This window comes from Mchenga conophoros, linkage group LG13 (genome assembly GCF_057382185.1).
Source record: "Mchenga conophoros isolate Kocher_MC1m ecotype Shallow Benthic linkage group LG13, M_conophoros_male_GT1.1, whole genome shotgun sequence".
Taxonomy (NCBI): domain Eukaryota; kingdom Metazoa; phylum Chordata; class Actinopteri; order Cichliformes; family Cichlidae; genus Mchenga; species Mchenga conophoros.
Window position 1 is genome coordinate 25,163,376 of NC_140538.1, and position 16,119 is coordinate 25,179,494.

The 16,119-nt window shown below is 41.3% G+C and overlaps 1 protein-coding gene across 1 annotated transcript in view; it reads left to right on the top strand.

The window, feature by feature from the left end:
* Positions 1-16,119, top strand: part of cdh23 (cadherin-related 23) — a 195,916-nt gene that overhangs the window by 39,226 nt on the left and 140,571 nt on the right. The window contains exons 4-6 of the mRNA XM_085297424.1: positions 7,237-7,379; positions 7,694-7,741; positions 8,102-8,194. Of these exons, the coding sequence (XP_085153550.1) occupies positions 7,237-7,379; positions 7,694-7,741; positions 8,102-8,194 (284 nt within the window). The remainder of the gene's footprint in view (positions 1-7,236; positions 7,380-7,693; positions 7,742-8,101; positions 8,195-16,119) is intronic.

Consider the following 16,119-nt stretch of genomic DNA (forward strand, 5'->3'; position numbering starts at 1 on the left):
ACACGTGCATACAGGAGAAAGGAAGCTGAAGAAAAGGTGAATGAGAGGAAGATGAAATGGAATACGGCAAATGTTTTGTTTCAGAGGAACTTTTGGGAAGATTTTTGTGTGGTAAATCTACTTTGTTTTGCAGCAGCAGACAGATATAACATCCTTTAAAGGGTTCTAGCTGTGATTTGTGTCCACTACCCAACAGGAACATTGTAGTCCTCTGCAGTTTTCAATTTACAAATGGGTTGCATTTGTTTATTTGAGACATAAAGACTTGGAAACATTATTGGTGAGCCATTTTCTCTTTTTTCCCATCTTTTTATTGTTAGCTATTTAACTGACCACCGTGGGGGAAAAGGTTTTACTGTCAGTCTCCGTATTTATTTTCATCCTACGGGGATATAAACTAACAGCATGCATCCTTTTTTCAGCTATTAAAGATGCCTCCCAAACACGTACTTCTCTCTTTATATGGAAATGGAGGTCCAAGCACTTATTTTCTGGCCACCACACTATTGTCATTCCAGGTAGATCTGTTTAGTTTACTTCTACGTCCAACTGGCTTCCCCGAGGCAACCTGTATCTGTAGACGTTAACAAAGCGCACAACACCGTGGGCATAGAAAGCAGCAATGAGTTGATTTTAACTCATTTCCATCTTATTTCTAAAGGAATAGAAGAAAGATTCATTTGCTGTGTTTTTGACTGGTGGCAAGGGTGTAACTCATTGCATATGCCCCCAAGAGGTCTCTTAAAAGCATGAGTCTGAAACTGCTTAAATCCCTTGATGGAATCTGACTCATAAATTAGTCTCAAAGTGTTTCACATGAGCCAAATTGACTGATGGAGTTAAGTTTGTACGTTGCTATGACTGCCGAGGGTTTTAACTGAGAAGTGCATTGTGCTTGATGCTTGAGAGTCCATTTCTGTCTCTTCACTCACTCAGGATGTGTTGTGAGGATCTCACATTGCACCTCACCTGTGTGAGGTGTGGAAAAGAGCAAAAAGTTATTTTATTACATCCAGATCAATTCTTTCCCCATATCATTGATCATTTATTGTAACTAACAAATTAATACCTCCCTTGTTTCAGAAATGCTCATATGGATCCTGCTGCTGTCTGATGCTCCAGATATATATAATGAATTCATAAGAAAGACAGCTACAAACACATGAAAGTATTAAACATATCATCTCTACAGTGCACAACAAGACTAGAAAATGCAAATATTTTAGAAATTACTCCAAAATGTGTTTAAAACTTATATATTGTTGTTTATTTAAACTTTTTTCTGTCCGGAAATGCAGGTAAATAACCGTAATTTGTTGATTTAATCAACTACTAGTTTTTGTAAAACGGTAAATGTCAAAATGTATGCATACCAACAAAAATTATCATTTTGATTCAAGAGATTGCACACACAGGTGGATTAACCATTAAAAACATGACTGTATCATGAACCTTACATTGGGAAGTGGTCTAAAAAAATTGATAAAATTATTATTGTTGAGTCTCAATATCTGATTTGGGGACATATTCTGTCCGTATTTTTTATATATTTTTATATATGGTGAATATAGAAATATTCCACATGCATGTGAGGTATTCTGTGATTTCAGCTCACATACTGACACTGGCCAGAAATTCTTTGTCCACATCTCAGCACCAAAACGGATCTTCTATAAAACATAAAATATAAATGACCAGAATATGCAGAAGTCAGGTTTTGCATACCTGATTTCTTTAAAATCCAAACTCTTTTCATCTTGATTTTGTCTCTCACACTTACCTCTTCAGTATCATGTCCATGACAGACTGAGATTTTTCTAAAATTCAGTGTCACAGTAAAGTATTTACCTCAGCTAAGACAAAGTCAGTAATAGGTCAGATTAACAAGATTCACCATAGCACATATTCCATATACATGAACAGGGACTGGTGCATTGGGGTGTGCATGCTCTGTTACCACACTGTCAAATATACCACAAACAGAGACTGCTGATAGCTATTGCAGCCGAGTATATTCAGTAGAATTTCCTTCTGTATGTGTGTAAGTTTATAGCACAGCTTTATGGAACAACATTATCGGATATTACCCTGTTGCTTCATTCAGGTTACTCTATCGCTCTCGCTTTTTATGATATGAGTGTTTGCGTCCTTGCATTGTGCTGCAATGGCATATAATTTGCACATGCTCTCGTTTGCTTTTGTGCTTTAGCTCTGCGCTTGCTATCTGTGATGCTGAAAAGTGTACGGCACTGTAGCTTGGAGTCACACTCTCATAATCACAACTGTTCTGTTTGACAGATGTGAAATTTATTTTTGCTTCTCACCACAATCTGTTTTCAAATTTTCTTCACGTGGTAATCTATAAAGTGGCAAATGCTTCACTTTAAAGTAGAAGTGCGCTGTATGAAATTAGCTCATGCTGCCAGTTAACTTATGACAGTGTTTTCCTGTGTGAATTTTTGATGGCAGTGATTGATGTGAGGCAGCGCGGCTTCAGCTTGGCATTGCTGATGTGTTTGAAGGCTCTCTTTGTCAGCGGATAGACAGTGCAGTAACATGAGTGGCATCATACTGACTCATCAGCCAAGTGATTGCATGACTTCAGTCTTACTGGCCCTGCCTCAAGACAACCCATCAAGTATTTATACAGAGCAGGTAAAGATCAAGATTCTCTCCAGCACCATCCTGCACAGTCAGTCAATCTCATATAGTTCGAGGTGGCTTCATCCATTCTTTCTTTTTTTTCTTCTTTTTTTTTGTTTGCCCCTGCTGGTAGACAGCTGAACATTGCCCATATATCCATTAAGCCTCTGTGCTCCATAAAATTTAAAGCTATAATTCACTGCATGCCTGAAATTGCAGTGCTGACAGTGCCTGTCCCAGTGAATCAGAACTCAGATGAACGAGAGGTCTAGAGATGTCACCAACATAATAAACAGGGCTTTGGCCTACAGCCCCTTTTCTTTCCCAAGCCTGAGGCCCCAGGGCAGGGCCGAGGCTAGTCCCCGTCTAACGGGCAAGACTCTTATTGATCCAGCAGGGATTGATGTCCTCCAGCGGCTGATTTAGCTCCCCCCACGGGCCCCCATGCCTTTTCTAAAAGGTTGGGCTCAGTAAAACATCCAGGTGTTGCTCTCTATAGGTTAGCAAGTCTTCCTTGCTTTTTTCCTCCTCCTCTTCTTCCTCAGTTTCAGGCTTATGCCTATAGTGGTAGTGTGAATTTCAGTCCTGACATAGTGAAGCAAAAATGGTTTGTCTTTACGAACTCATGCTTTTGGAAAAGTGCTTGCAGTAATGGGGTGTATTTGTTACTCCCTTTAAGAAACATCATTGTTCTTCCTCCTCCCTTCCACTAACATCTACCCTCATTTTTCGCTGTTTCCTTATTGTGGCCATCTCACACTCCAGCCCAGACATTTAAACCTAAATGCTCTCATTGTTGTCTTTAAGCTTCTCAGTTAGGTATCCGCCCTCTTTGATTCTGTAAGCAGGTGGAAAGTGTTTTTATTTAACATTCATTCAACATCTTTATGGAACCATCACAGCTTGAGTGAGTAATCTGAAATTTGTGGGGTCTTAAGAAGAAAGTCTCAGATACTTGATCTGCAAATCTAACAAGATGCGGTAGCTGTTTCAGTTCAGTCCCTAGATGTTTTTGTGGGCTTACCTTCCTTTGCTGTGTTTCTGACCCACTCATTCTCATTCCTATGCTGCCAGAAGCAGCGGATGTCACAGAGATATGCACAAGGTGTCCCTCAGGATCTGTGCTGTGATTCACTGGTTGCAGCAGTGTAGGATGCTGTATGAGAGGCTAGATTTAATTTCGTTTTGTTTTGTTTTTTATAATTGAAGTCTTTATTTGTTTTTAACATTTCACAACACAAAAACAAACAAAACAACCAACAAACAACAACAGAAAAAAAAAACTCAAATCAGTTAACTCAAATCTTTAAGTCTAATTTCGGTTTTTTTTAATGTTTTATGCTGTTTAACTTTTTTCTCTCTGATTGTTAGTTATATTTACACACAAAGCATCTTGATCAAGTTCATGATGGCAGTTCTTGCTGTCCTGGTAATGACGATGTCTCTGACTTTGTGACTTTAGTGTCACTTTACAAACGTGAATACAACCAAAAAGTGGAGAGAAAAGTAGAGGAAGTAAGAGGTTCCGAGGACAATCGTAGAGAGAAAGGTGAAGTAGAGAGATGGTTCCTCTCGCCCATTGCTCTTGTCATGAATGCAGTGTTGCAGACTAGAAGGGATGGGGAGGGGGCAATATTAATGTGCACTGTATCATTCATAACAGTAATACTGGCATCACTTGCTGCTAAATAGCATCATTTGTCAGGCGAAAGGGCTTGGTGTCACAGTGTTAGAGATAAGCATTAGAGGGATACCTACGCTACACACACACACACACACACACACACACCCAAACACAGCTGTGTATATGTGACTTTAGAGGACATTGCACTGACTTACATTCATTTTCTTTACTCCAACCTAAACTATAACCATTAGTTGCCTTACGTTAACCAAAACATAACATTCACCTTACATGTTAATACTTCAACCTAAATCATGACCCAAAGTATTTTACACCTTTTTTCTTTACCCACAATCCTGAAAATGAATCCTAATGTTAAACTAACACAGCATAAATAACTTGAAATGAAAAAACACAGTGTTTCAAAAATCTGTAAGAAAAAAACCAAAACAAAATGATACAATTAACCACTTTTCTACAATTTGTCGTTTATTGAAATGTCTAAATCTTTTTTTCTACCTTAATTTATGCTAAGAATGTCTTTCACCAAAGTATAATATCCTAATACCTCAGAAATTTCCATATTTGAGGACAAAATAAATTATGTTGATCCTATTGTCTTTATCTAAGTACACCCATTTTGCTCTGTTAATGTCTATAACCTTAGGCAAGGTTAAAAAAAATCTGTTAATAAAACAAAACTGACCCACAGGAGCCAGAAAAGAAGTTCTCAGGCAGTGTTATTGGTCTCTGCACTAAATCTCTATGTAAAAAATTTATTTATTGCAATAATATATAACTGCACACATATTTGGTGATATAATATATTAGCATCTAGAGCAGCCCTTCGTTTGTCTAATCAGGGCAGAGAATCTAACTCATATTCTCAGTAAGTTGGTCTCGGTTCATCTTTCTTCTCAGCAGTAAGAGTTAATCTTCCACAAGACTGTCTCTCATACATAGTCTGAAATGAACATTTGTTATCCTTCACTCAAGTGTATGTCTACCCACGTGGAGCAGACAATTCGTTCACAGTCGAGAGGGCCAAAAGGAGGAGGGAAAAAAACAGTTATTATTGATGACTATGGGGTAAAATGCTTAATTTGCATCGTCTTCAACCAAATTATAACTCATATTGAAAGCAGCTGAATTTGCATAAATCTCATTAGACTGCAATGAGAGGGGTTCATAAATCGTTATATTAATTAGTCATTTTTGCCACCCTTTCATAAGAAAATGGGGTGTATTAATAAAACGAGAGGGGTGTGTGATTGTGAAGCCTAATTGGTCACTGTATTAAGCAGTGTGGTGCGCAAGTGACAGATTTGATTTAGTTTGGCTTCACTTCTGTTGTCTGGCCAGGGAGGGGGGACAAGTGTTTGTGTCTGTGCAATTATTGAATGATCTGTTTATTTTCTCTTCTGTCCATGCACTCATTTTAAAAAAACAAACCTGTTCCTAATTAACAGTCAAATGCTTACCTCAGCATATATCACCCTGAGGTCAAGAGGCAGTCAAAGAAAATTACACCCCAGATTAAGTTTCTGTGTTTCCGTGAGGTTATCCTGTCTTGACATTTAGGATAAATTCTCACATTTTTGAATTTACAAACAGCATTTTTTGCATTAACAGTGTGAGCACAAATAGCAGTTACAAGGCAAAGATAAGCCCACAGTGTTTTGGTATAGTCTTCTTCTTCTTCTTCTTCTTTCGGCCGATCCCTTAATCTCCCTCCATGTCATCCAACCCGTGACAACAATCCTCCGCCTTTGTCTTTGGCCAACACAAGCACAGTTTCCACCGGCACCCTGTTGGCCAACAACACTGAGGACGGTCATTCTTAACCTGGACCCCGACCGATCATTGATGAGCCGTGTGTTTGATTTGGCAAAGATTTTTGCCGGATGCCCCTCCTGACATAACCCACATTTATCTGGGCTTGGGACCAGGGAAATACACTGGCTTGGCTGGGTTCTCGCTCTAGTCCATCCATTCATTTTCCCAAGCACTTATGCAGCTAGTGAGGAGGGTGCTGGAGCCCATCCCAGCTATGATAGGTTGAGAGGCAGGAAACAAACACGGGCAAAGTCTGTCACCGGACAGATCAGAGGCACAGGGCAGAAATGAATAGGAATTTCAAACTAGGTATCTGTGAAGTGACAGTGACTGGTATCTTAAAGTATTTTATGTACTGTATGTTTTGGACTTTAGTGAGGAAAACCTTGCCTCTGATATTTGTGAAAAAGCTTCTAATCCTTCCCGGATTCATATATTTCTTAATTTTTTTAATATATATAATATTATTTACAATGCTGTGCACAGGCAGTTTGACCCTGGAGGGTAATGAGCCTTGCCAACCAGCTTGGAGGTCTTGATACCGTCTTCTGTGCCGCTCTTAAACACAGCCTCATGATACATCTGTCCAGCGTGGCGGATTAACCTGCATGATAGCACGCCACCTCTGGTTTTGATTAGCCAGCTTCTACTGTTTATGATGAATGAAGCCCGTGAGCTTAAAAATCCTTTGCTCCTGCACGCTAGTGCATTTCTTTGTGCTGAGCCTTTGTGTGTTTTCAAGTCGTCTTCAGCCGTTACACTACCAGGACATCTGGAGTTTTACAACATATAGTTGTTGTGGTTCTCTCTTTTTTAGTAGGTTTCCTTGAATATAATGTTGAGAAGTCAGAGTTTCTGTCACAATCATGGTACCTTGTTAACTCTTTTGCATTTTATTTTGATGTATTTATTTATATATATATATTTTTTTTGATCAATTTTTAATGCAAGGCTAACTTTTACATGTAACATGCAAATTGGAAATTCTGATAGGACAACTGCATTTGTGTGAATATTCAGGAATTGCATGCTCTCACAAATCAGCGCTTTCTAAATTGGCTCAGTCATTAAAAATTTGTTGATGCCTACTTTGACTTTGCAGGACTTCTGACCTTTGACTCTCTCGCTGACAGGTTCATCGGTGGCCCAGCTGAAGGCAGATGATCCTGAAGGCGAACCCCTCATCTATGGGGTTTCAGGAGAAGAGGCCATGAAGTATTTCGCTGTGACCAAAGAAACCGGTGTGGTCTGGCTTCGACAGCAACTCGACCGTGAGGTACAAACAAACAAACTCGTGCACACACATACTAAATGCTACACACACGCTCATACATTACCAAAGCAAATGCACCGGGTACAAGAAAAGACACACAGAACAATTTTGAAAATAGGATACGCGGCGTAAATTATCAAATGATGAAAGAGTCCCGAAAAGTGCAAAACAATGTGAGGGGAAAAGCACAAAGGACGTCGAGCTCAGAGTGGCTTCTGTAGCTCCTTTTTGTTTTCTGTCTCTGATTTTCTGCTCTGCTCCTTTGCTTTACATGTCTATGCAAATTTTGTGCTGATATGGATCTCTGTCTCCACCAGACCAAGTCAGAGATGCAGGTTGAATTCTACGTGAGTGACAATCAAGAGGTAAGAGACCGATTTGCACTGCGTTCATAGTTGTGACACATTTCTTCACACGCTGACATCCTGCATATAGCCTGACCTCATATCACACAGAGGCCTTGCAATCTGTCTCTTTTTCAGTCTCTCACTTTTACACTTACCCTTATTTCTCTTCCTCACATGACACCTGTCCGACTCAACACAGTATAGTTGCTGAAACAAGTGACATTCCACCTACTCTCCCCAGCGAGAAATCTGTCACACACCTGTCCTGTTTTCTTTGACTCTGAATCGTGGCTTTGTGTCACATTTACATTGACTCTTTGTCAGGAAACGTGTGGCAGTGGCTTTGGAACTATTTAACCAAGGTGTTTCTTTCCCCAGGTGGTCAAAGACACAGTTAACATCCAGATCGGAGATGTGAACGATAACGCCCCAAACTTCCACGGGCAGCCATACACTGTCAATATTCCAGAGGTGAGGATGCCCGGACATTATTTACCGATTGTACTCGAGTGGAAATGAGACTGTGATTTTATTCATTACTCTGGTATACATGAAAAAGAAAAGTCATCATATGCAAGACAATTTCTGTATAATTTGCTGGTTTTTTGAACATCAAAACAATGTCAAAGTAAACAAAAAACTTTTATTTCCAGTAGAAGAACATTTTCCTCTGGAATCTGTACTTCAAACTGATGAAAACTTTGGAAAACAAAGAGCTGCAATGAATTTTCAGAAACACTAAGAAAACATAAATAAAATTCACCTCACCGTCATGCCTATTGCAACAGCTGTATCTGCACGGTGGCTACGTCTGATTTATGGTGATCATCTCCTATTCATAGTGCATTTTTGTCTTTGCCATGCTGGAAATAGCAGTGTTTTGCTGCACCTGTGATCTTCCCACGATTTCAGGAGTTGTCTTCCAGCTAATGTTTAGAGAATGTGTACAGCCTCCTTTGCAGGGAAAAGAAAACTCCAGTGCAAACCTCAATCTCTATTCTCTCCTTTTTCTGTCCTCCCACTGAATCGGCTACCTTCCTTCTCAGCTCTCACTTCTTTCCATCTTTGTGTCTCGTCTATGCCCTCTCCCTCATCTAATCCTTGATATGAAGTAATTGCCAGAGTGGAGGACTTCAAACAGGGACTGAAATCCACACACACACACACACACACACACACACACACACACACACACACACACACACACACATCCACAAGTCTTGTTGTGTTTATATTGAGCACATACCCCTTTGTGAGTCTTCACCAAATCTTCAAAGCCACTGGCTTTTTCTCTCCCAATCCATAAAGTCAGGCAAATAAATGGGAGAAATAAGGACTGTTTAGACGAGGCTGTTTAGATCACCCACCAGGGAAGATTCTCTCAGGCCATTGCATTGAACCGCCGCTAAGTTGTGTGGGACTCACTTATAGTCCACATGCAGACGTTTCAAGCTCTGCAAACAACAGGATTCAGTTTAGCCTTGAGAAAGCCATTAAACAGGGCTGCGTTTGACCCTCAGTCACTCACATACTGTTAGTTCCCTTGCATCACTTACTGAATTACTACTGCTGTCAATCCTGGCATCCTATTGATTAAAAAATTTAAGCTTATTTGTTTGAGGCTATAGAGAGTGGAAATAAATCAGACTCCAGTGTAGTCCCAGGCAGTACATACATCCGAGTTTCCCCCAGCATTTCTTTACATTGGAAATAGTGTAAGCCTGTAAAGTGAGCCATCGCTGAAAAGAAAACATGCAAACCATGTGTGTGTGTGCAAACACAATGTTAGACTAATGCAAGTGAAATATGTTTTATCACACATCTCAGTGAACTAAACTGCGTACTTTGCTCGACAAAATGAGACACTGCAATTTCATTCATATTTTCACGACTGCGTTGCAATCACAATGCAGCACACAGTCCAATCTGTACGCACAGAGCTCTTTATTAAGCCGCTCTCTTTTCCACTTAAATCCTTTGCCAGTTTTGGCAACTGTTTTCCTTCATTTCAAGTCAGCCTCTTCCTCATTTTGCCCTGTTTCTCCTTCCTCTACCCTTTTCGCCACCTTATATTATTTCTCAGCAACTTTAGTTACCTGCATTTTTATGGCCTCATTACTTCCGTGACCCTAAGCGACCTTTAGCGGGCAAAGCAAACATGCTGCAACATCACTTCATCATGCTGTCACTCACTGGACATGCCACAATGACTGCGGGTTAAAGTGCCATCAGCGCATCAAAGGAGAAGATGGGAAACGGCGATGAGTGTGGAGGATGAAAGAGTGGCAGAAGTAACAAAGCAGAGGCGACAAACAAAGGATTCAAACAATGAGATTTACCGCAAGTGACAGAGAACGCAGGACGGAAAGAAAAGACCAGAAACAACACAAAGATTCTCGTGGGTTTTTCGAAGAAATAGGACAGGAGGTGTTATGAAGTGAGGCTCGACGGCACTGTCCAGATGAAGCAATGTGAGTGGCAAGGTGAGCAGTGCAGGAGGCAGAATAGCAGAGAGTGTGTGTAAATGTCATTTTAATTTGTAGAGCCATAAAGAGGGTGAAGGGGAGCAGGTGGGCTGCTAGCATTCCCTCTGTCAGTGCTAATGAGCTCGCCAGATTTACAGCATCCACACAGTTAGGCAGCCAGCAGCAGAGACCGGATACAAAGAGCGACAACTATTACCTAAAATAATGTTTTGATGGAACAGCAGATGGGCTACAACACAAATCCATTACTGGATGTGTCACGGTCTGGGGGGCAGACCGTGGGGGATGTTGGAGAAAGGACCCAAACGCTGGACTTAATGAAATGAACAGTGGGTTTATTTACAGTGAGGTAAATGTACACCACACATTGAATCTCCAAAAGTGCTCCCTCGACTCCCGTGACGTGTCTTCTCCCAAGTGCTGGTATCCCGTGCTCTCTGCCCCTGTGCCTTCACACACCCCGTGTGTCTTGCAGTCCTGTGTTCCACTCTCCTGAGGAAAAAACACAGACACAGCCGTTATGGCACCAACTCCAGCAGGCATACACTGACCAGCACTACAAACACTGACATGGAGTCTAACTCAACGATCCTGCGCCGGAGGAAGCTCCATCGCTCTGTTAAGTAGCTCCCCCGACGATCCTGATCAGAAGCAGGTGTGTGGTAAGCTAGGCGTGACCAGCAGCTGGCAGGGCCACACCCATCAGGCCTGCAGGTGGCTGTCCTTCATCCTCCAGCCTCACACACATACACACACCAGCATTGAACACAAGAACACAGTGCAGCAAACATACATCCAATACACTAATAACAATAAAGGTCCACACTGTTCACGAACCCCGAGTCCCCGGAACCGGGTCCGTGACAGGATGAGAAGGCAGAGTGAACGTACAACACACTGAGAAGCATTTTTTCACATTCCCTAAACTCAACAAATAGTCCTCTATAAAGGGAGCCCTCTGTTGACAAGCTCAAAAGCTTTTGCTGAGTGTGCGTCTGTGCAGCACCGAGATCTGAGCAATTTGGAGCCCATCCGTTATTTAAAGACCAACCTTCCCAATACCTCACACACTCCTCAGCTCAGCTGCCTGACCCTTACACTCACCCACCGGGAGCCGGTCAGTGCCACTGAAATAATATCAAACGCCACCAGAAACAGCTTCTGTTAAGTGCGCCCAGTGTGTGCCACCTCCTGCTGTTCAGACAATCCTTGTTCTTGAACACAGTTTCCTTCTTTTTTATTTTTTTAGTCATTTATTCTCATCTAATCCTCGTTCTCTCCAGCATTTTTTTGTCATTCTCGCTTACGCACACACACGCACACACACACACACACACACACACACACACACACACACATATATATATATATATATATATTAGGGGTGCAACGATATTCGTATCGATATTGAACCGTTCGATACAGTGCTTTAGGTTCGGTACGCATATGTATCGAACAATACAACATTTGTAATTTATTTTATCAACTTTCCTTCTGACGATGCTGTCTGTGTTGAGCGCTCAGTGAATCTGCGTTCGACTACTCCGCCTAGGCTGCACTGTCGAGCACAGATCTACTGAGCGCTCCACACAGACAGCATAGTCAGAAGGAAGAGCGCAGGGCAAGCTAGCAAGACAGAAGTTAAGCTCTCCTTGCAACATGGACCTCCCCCACCCTCATTTAGATCTGGCGTTTGGAATTATTTTGGTTTTCATGTGACGTATGACCCTGAAGGTAAGCGAGTCATGGACTAAAGTAAAACAGTATGTTGGATGTGCCATGCAATGCTCAATTACATGGGTGGGAACTAGTGTGTTAGCGCAGTTAGCTCGTTAACGTGTTGGCCGTCTAGCCCCACACACGGGGCGATCGGCGGTAGCTCGTTAACGGAGATTTGCCATGTTGTGGCGTTAAGGTCATTTCAACGAGATTAACCTGAAAGCACTAGTGGGAACACAACGAATATGACTGCACATTTACGCCGACATCATCCTAGTGCAAAGACAAGTGGAAGCAGACAAAAAAAAGCAAGCATGCTACTAACTTTAGCCGAGTCATTTAGACAGCTGTTAGCACATGATTCTCCTTATGCTGCTGAGAATATAGCCCAGAAGAAGCGGATAGTATAGCTTTTATTTTGGAAAGAGACATTTCTCTGTAATAAACTCTCTTTTCCAAAGATGAGTGATTCCTCAATCAGATACAGGGCTTGCAATATCGCTAGCCCGACGTCCCGGAGCTAGCGATTTTTTTCAGTCGGGCTACCAAAATCTATCTCTTCCCTGCCCGTCGGGCTATTGTAGGAAAAATATATGTCAATGCTTTTGCATTCTTTCGGAAATGTAGCTGGGTAATTATGTCATTGGCATCGGTGAGCCACTGTCAATATGTGACATATTGAAATCGCGTTTGAATTTGCGCTTGTTTTTTTGCTTTCACTTTGCAATCGTGCGAACTGTGTATAGAGAGCGACAGCACTGATCTGTGAGTGATGATAATTTGTGCACCAATTCCTCTGACATCGTCTTATTAATCGTTAGCTTACTATGCAAACATGACAAGTGAAATCTCCCTCAGCTTAAACATGTGAGAGGTTGATCGCGCAGAGAATCGCTGAGCTTATGTGAGTCCGTGTGTAAAACCAGCAGCATATATATTTTAGTTCTGCTGAGCCAAATAAGACAGGTCAGGGTGAAGAAGTGACAGCCAAAGAAAAGCTTACCACAAAACGGAGAAGTTATGACAAATCAGACTATAAGGCAAAAAGAAAGTGCAGCTTTATGGTTTCATGGACAAAAGAATTTCTGTGGCTGCGATATGACGAGCTAAATAACCAGGGCTGCACATAAGTGGTCCGCAGGTGCGCATTCGCTGTCAAAATAAAAAACACGCACAAGGGTTAGTGTTAAATTTAAAAACTGTACTTTTGAGTTAAAATATATATTTATAATTTTAATAAATGACAAATTAAAAAGGCATGAACATTTTTTTGTATCGAAAAAATATCGAACCGTGACACCAAAGTATCGAACCGAACCGAACCGTGAATTTTGTGTATCGTTGCACCCCTAATATATATATATATATATATATATATATATATATATATATATATATATCCATAGGTCCCTCATCCTATTCATGTAGCCCCTTCCGCCGGGGTGAAGGTAAGGGTGGTCCCCGTGGTAATCGGAGCACTAGGTGCGGTGACTCCCAAGATAGGCGAGTGGCTCCAGCAGATCCCGGGAACAACATCGGAGATCTCTGTCCAGAAGAGCGCAGTCCTGGGAACAGCTAAGATACTGCGCAGGACCCTCAAGCTCCCAGGCCTCTGGTAGAGGACCCGAGCTTGAAGGATAAACCGCCCGCAGGGGCGTGCTGGGTGTTTTTTTTTTATATATATATATACACACTTCACACAGATACATTTATTCAGAGTTTATAGCCATTATCTCTACTCAGTTTCCAATGACCCCTGCAAAGCATCACTATAGTAAAATGTGCTTTTCTTTATTTTGGTTGAGCCCTCCACTCACAATATTGCAGAATTCAGATAGCATATCTTTTTCGTCCTCTAGTCAATACTCTCATTCACCCCTCCCTACAGTAAATATGCAATGCAGTGGAATCCTGTCTTGGATAACGCAGTAATGATGAACATGAGATTGTATAGCCGACTTCTGACCAGCGCTGTAATGCGGTGCATAGATGGATTAAACGTATTGGCAAACAAGCAGACAGGCAAGAGGCTCCTAGTGATATATACCCAAACTTTATCTGTTTACTGTCTCTCAGGTATGTCAGGCAGGTGAGCAAATCCCTCCTCAGCCTCTATTTTCTATCAGCCATATCTCAGTGTCCCTCTCTAACCTACGGTAATCTCTGATGAACTATGGCTGATGATATAAAGCAGAACAACCCAAGGTGGAAACCCTTCAGGTGAAAGTCAGACATCTAAAGAAAGAAAAGCCCTCCATTCTGGCGAGTTGCTGTGCCTGTTTTTGTTTCTTTTCTTTTTTATAGAAATATACTATTAGGACTCATTCTTAGAAACTCTAGCTAGACAAATATCTATCTGCTTTCTCATATTTTTGATTAATTAGAGGGTTTTACCTGTTTATGCGTTTGCTTTATAAACGTGTGGAATTCAAATCTTCATTGTTTTAGCTTTCCGTTGTTGGCTACTACTTTCTCCCACAGGTTTGAGATGGATAGCATGAAGACATTTCACATGCTAAACACACAAACACAGAGGCAAATGCACTCATATTTTAGATAATATTGGCAGAGGGTGTTTGAGAGCTCCTATTATGCCTGCGAATGAGCTGTTTAGTGCTTGATGTAGGCTTTGGCAGCAAAGCAGAGGCACCTGCTATTTGATGTGCCCTCTGTCGCTGTCAGGTAGAACATAGACAAATCTGTTATATTCCTTTCTTCTTTGCCTTTGTTCACTTCTGAAAGCTGAAATTCAATCTCTACTATTTTATCACCTTCTGCCCTGTATCTTAGCGGGTTGCAGCATCTGAAGGTAATTTGTTTACCAGGTAAGAAAAAAATATCTTAGCCTAAAAAGCAAATACAGTATATGGATGCCTTATATCTTTACATTTGCAAGGTTGTCTGAGAACTTGAAAACAAAAGTCTTGCTTGTTGTGAAATACATTTCTTTTGAAATTATCCTCATGAAATATGTGTTACTGAGTGTTTACATATCCCACATATGCACTGCACGCAAACACAAACACACTGCACAGAAACACACACCTGCTTTCGATATGAAACTCGCAAACTCACTCCCTTTCTCTTTCATTTTCTCCCCCTCTCTCTCTTTTTACCTCCTAAAAGTCGGATTTGGCCCATAATTATATTAGTATCATCTCTCCTGGTCTCTCCTATGGTGAAATTGAATCTAGTGGTTACAGAGCTGAGTGGTGGCTGGTTGACAGGCGCAGGCCTCGAAGAGAATTCTGCTTGACACTAAGACCCTGAGCCCCATAGGGAGGGATGGAGGGATTTATGAAGAAAGAGGAAAAAAATGGATAAAGTGAGAAGGTTAAATGGGAAGCAGTCAATATTTTACTCACCTAAGGCACCATTTATAACTTTCCACTTTCTACAGTTTTGGTGCACAGAATCTAATCCTAGGGAAATGTTGTACGTCCCCATTTTTGGAGAAGAAATGGGATGCTGTTCGAAATGTAGAGAAAAACCAAAAATGATTTCTAACCACGTAAAGCCTTTGGCGCAAATAGTATAAAGTCCGCTTGAAAATCTCGTAACTAATTAAGCAGAAAGGCGATGAATAATATGACTGGCAGTGTTGGGGTAATTGTTACTTTTCTTAAAAGTAGTGCAGTACATTACCTAATTACTCACCAGAGAAAGTCATTCATTACACTGCTCATTACGTTACTCTCTTGTTAATCTATAAAATGACCTGAAACACATTGGCTCATAATGATGTTATACAAACAGACTGTCCCAGACCCTATCGTAATGAGGACACACATAGGACCTATGAACACAAAACCGACAATAAACCGACAACGCAACGATCAAAACCAGCCTAAAGACACTTCAGTTGACACAGTGGTTCTATTTCAGAAACATAAACAGGACTGCTCGTCACTGCTGTTTTTTACCTGTTGAAGTTCAGGCTCTGGCTGCTGGGCCGGGGTGGGAATGCACTCATCTTTATCACTCTGGGTTCTTGGCTAGCTTTGCGTTAGCTCGCTGTCTGTGCAAATGCTTTCAGCGGACTTGAGTTCTGTCAGCAGTATAATGCAGTCGTCTCCATCTTGAACACAGTTTGCGCTTTACCATCACTCTCTTGTCCTTAAAGTAAGTCCATATCTCTGCAGTAGACTGCTCCACCATTTATTTTCCTGCCCTCACACACATCTGACATCA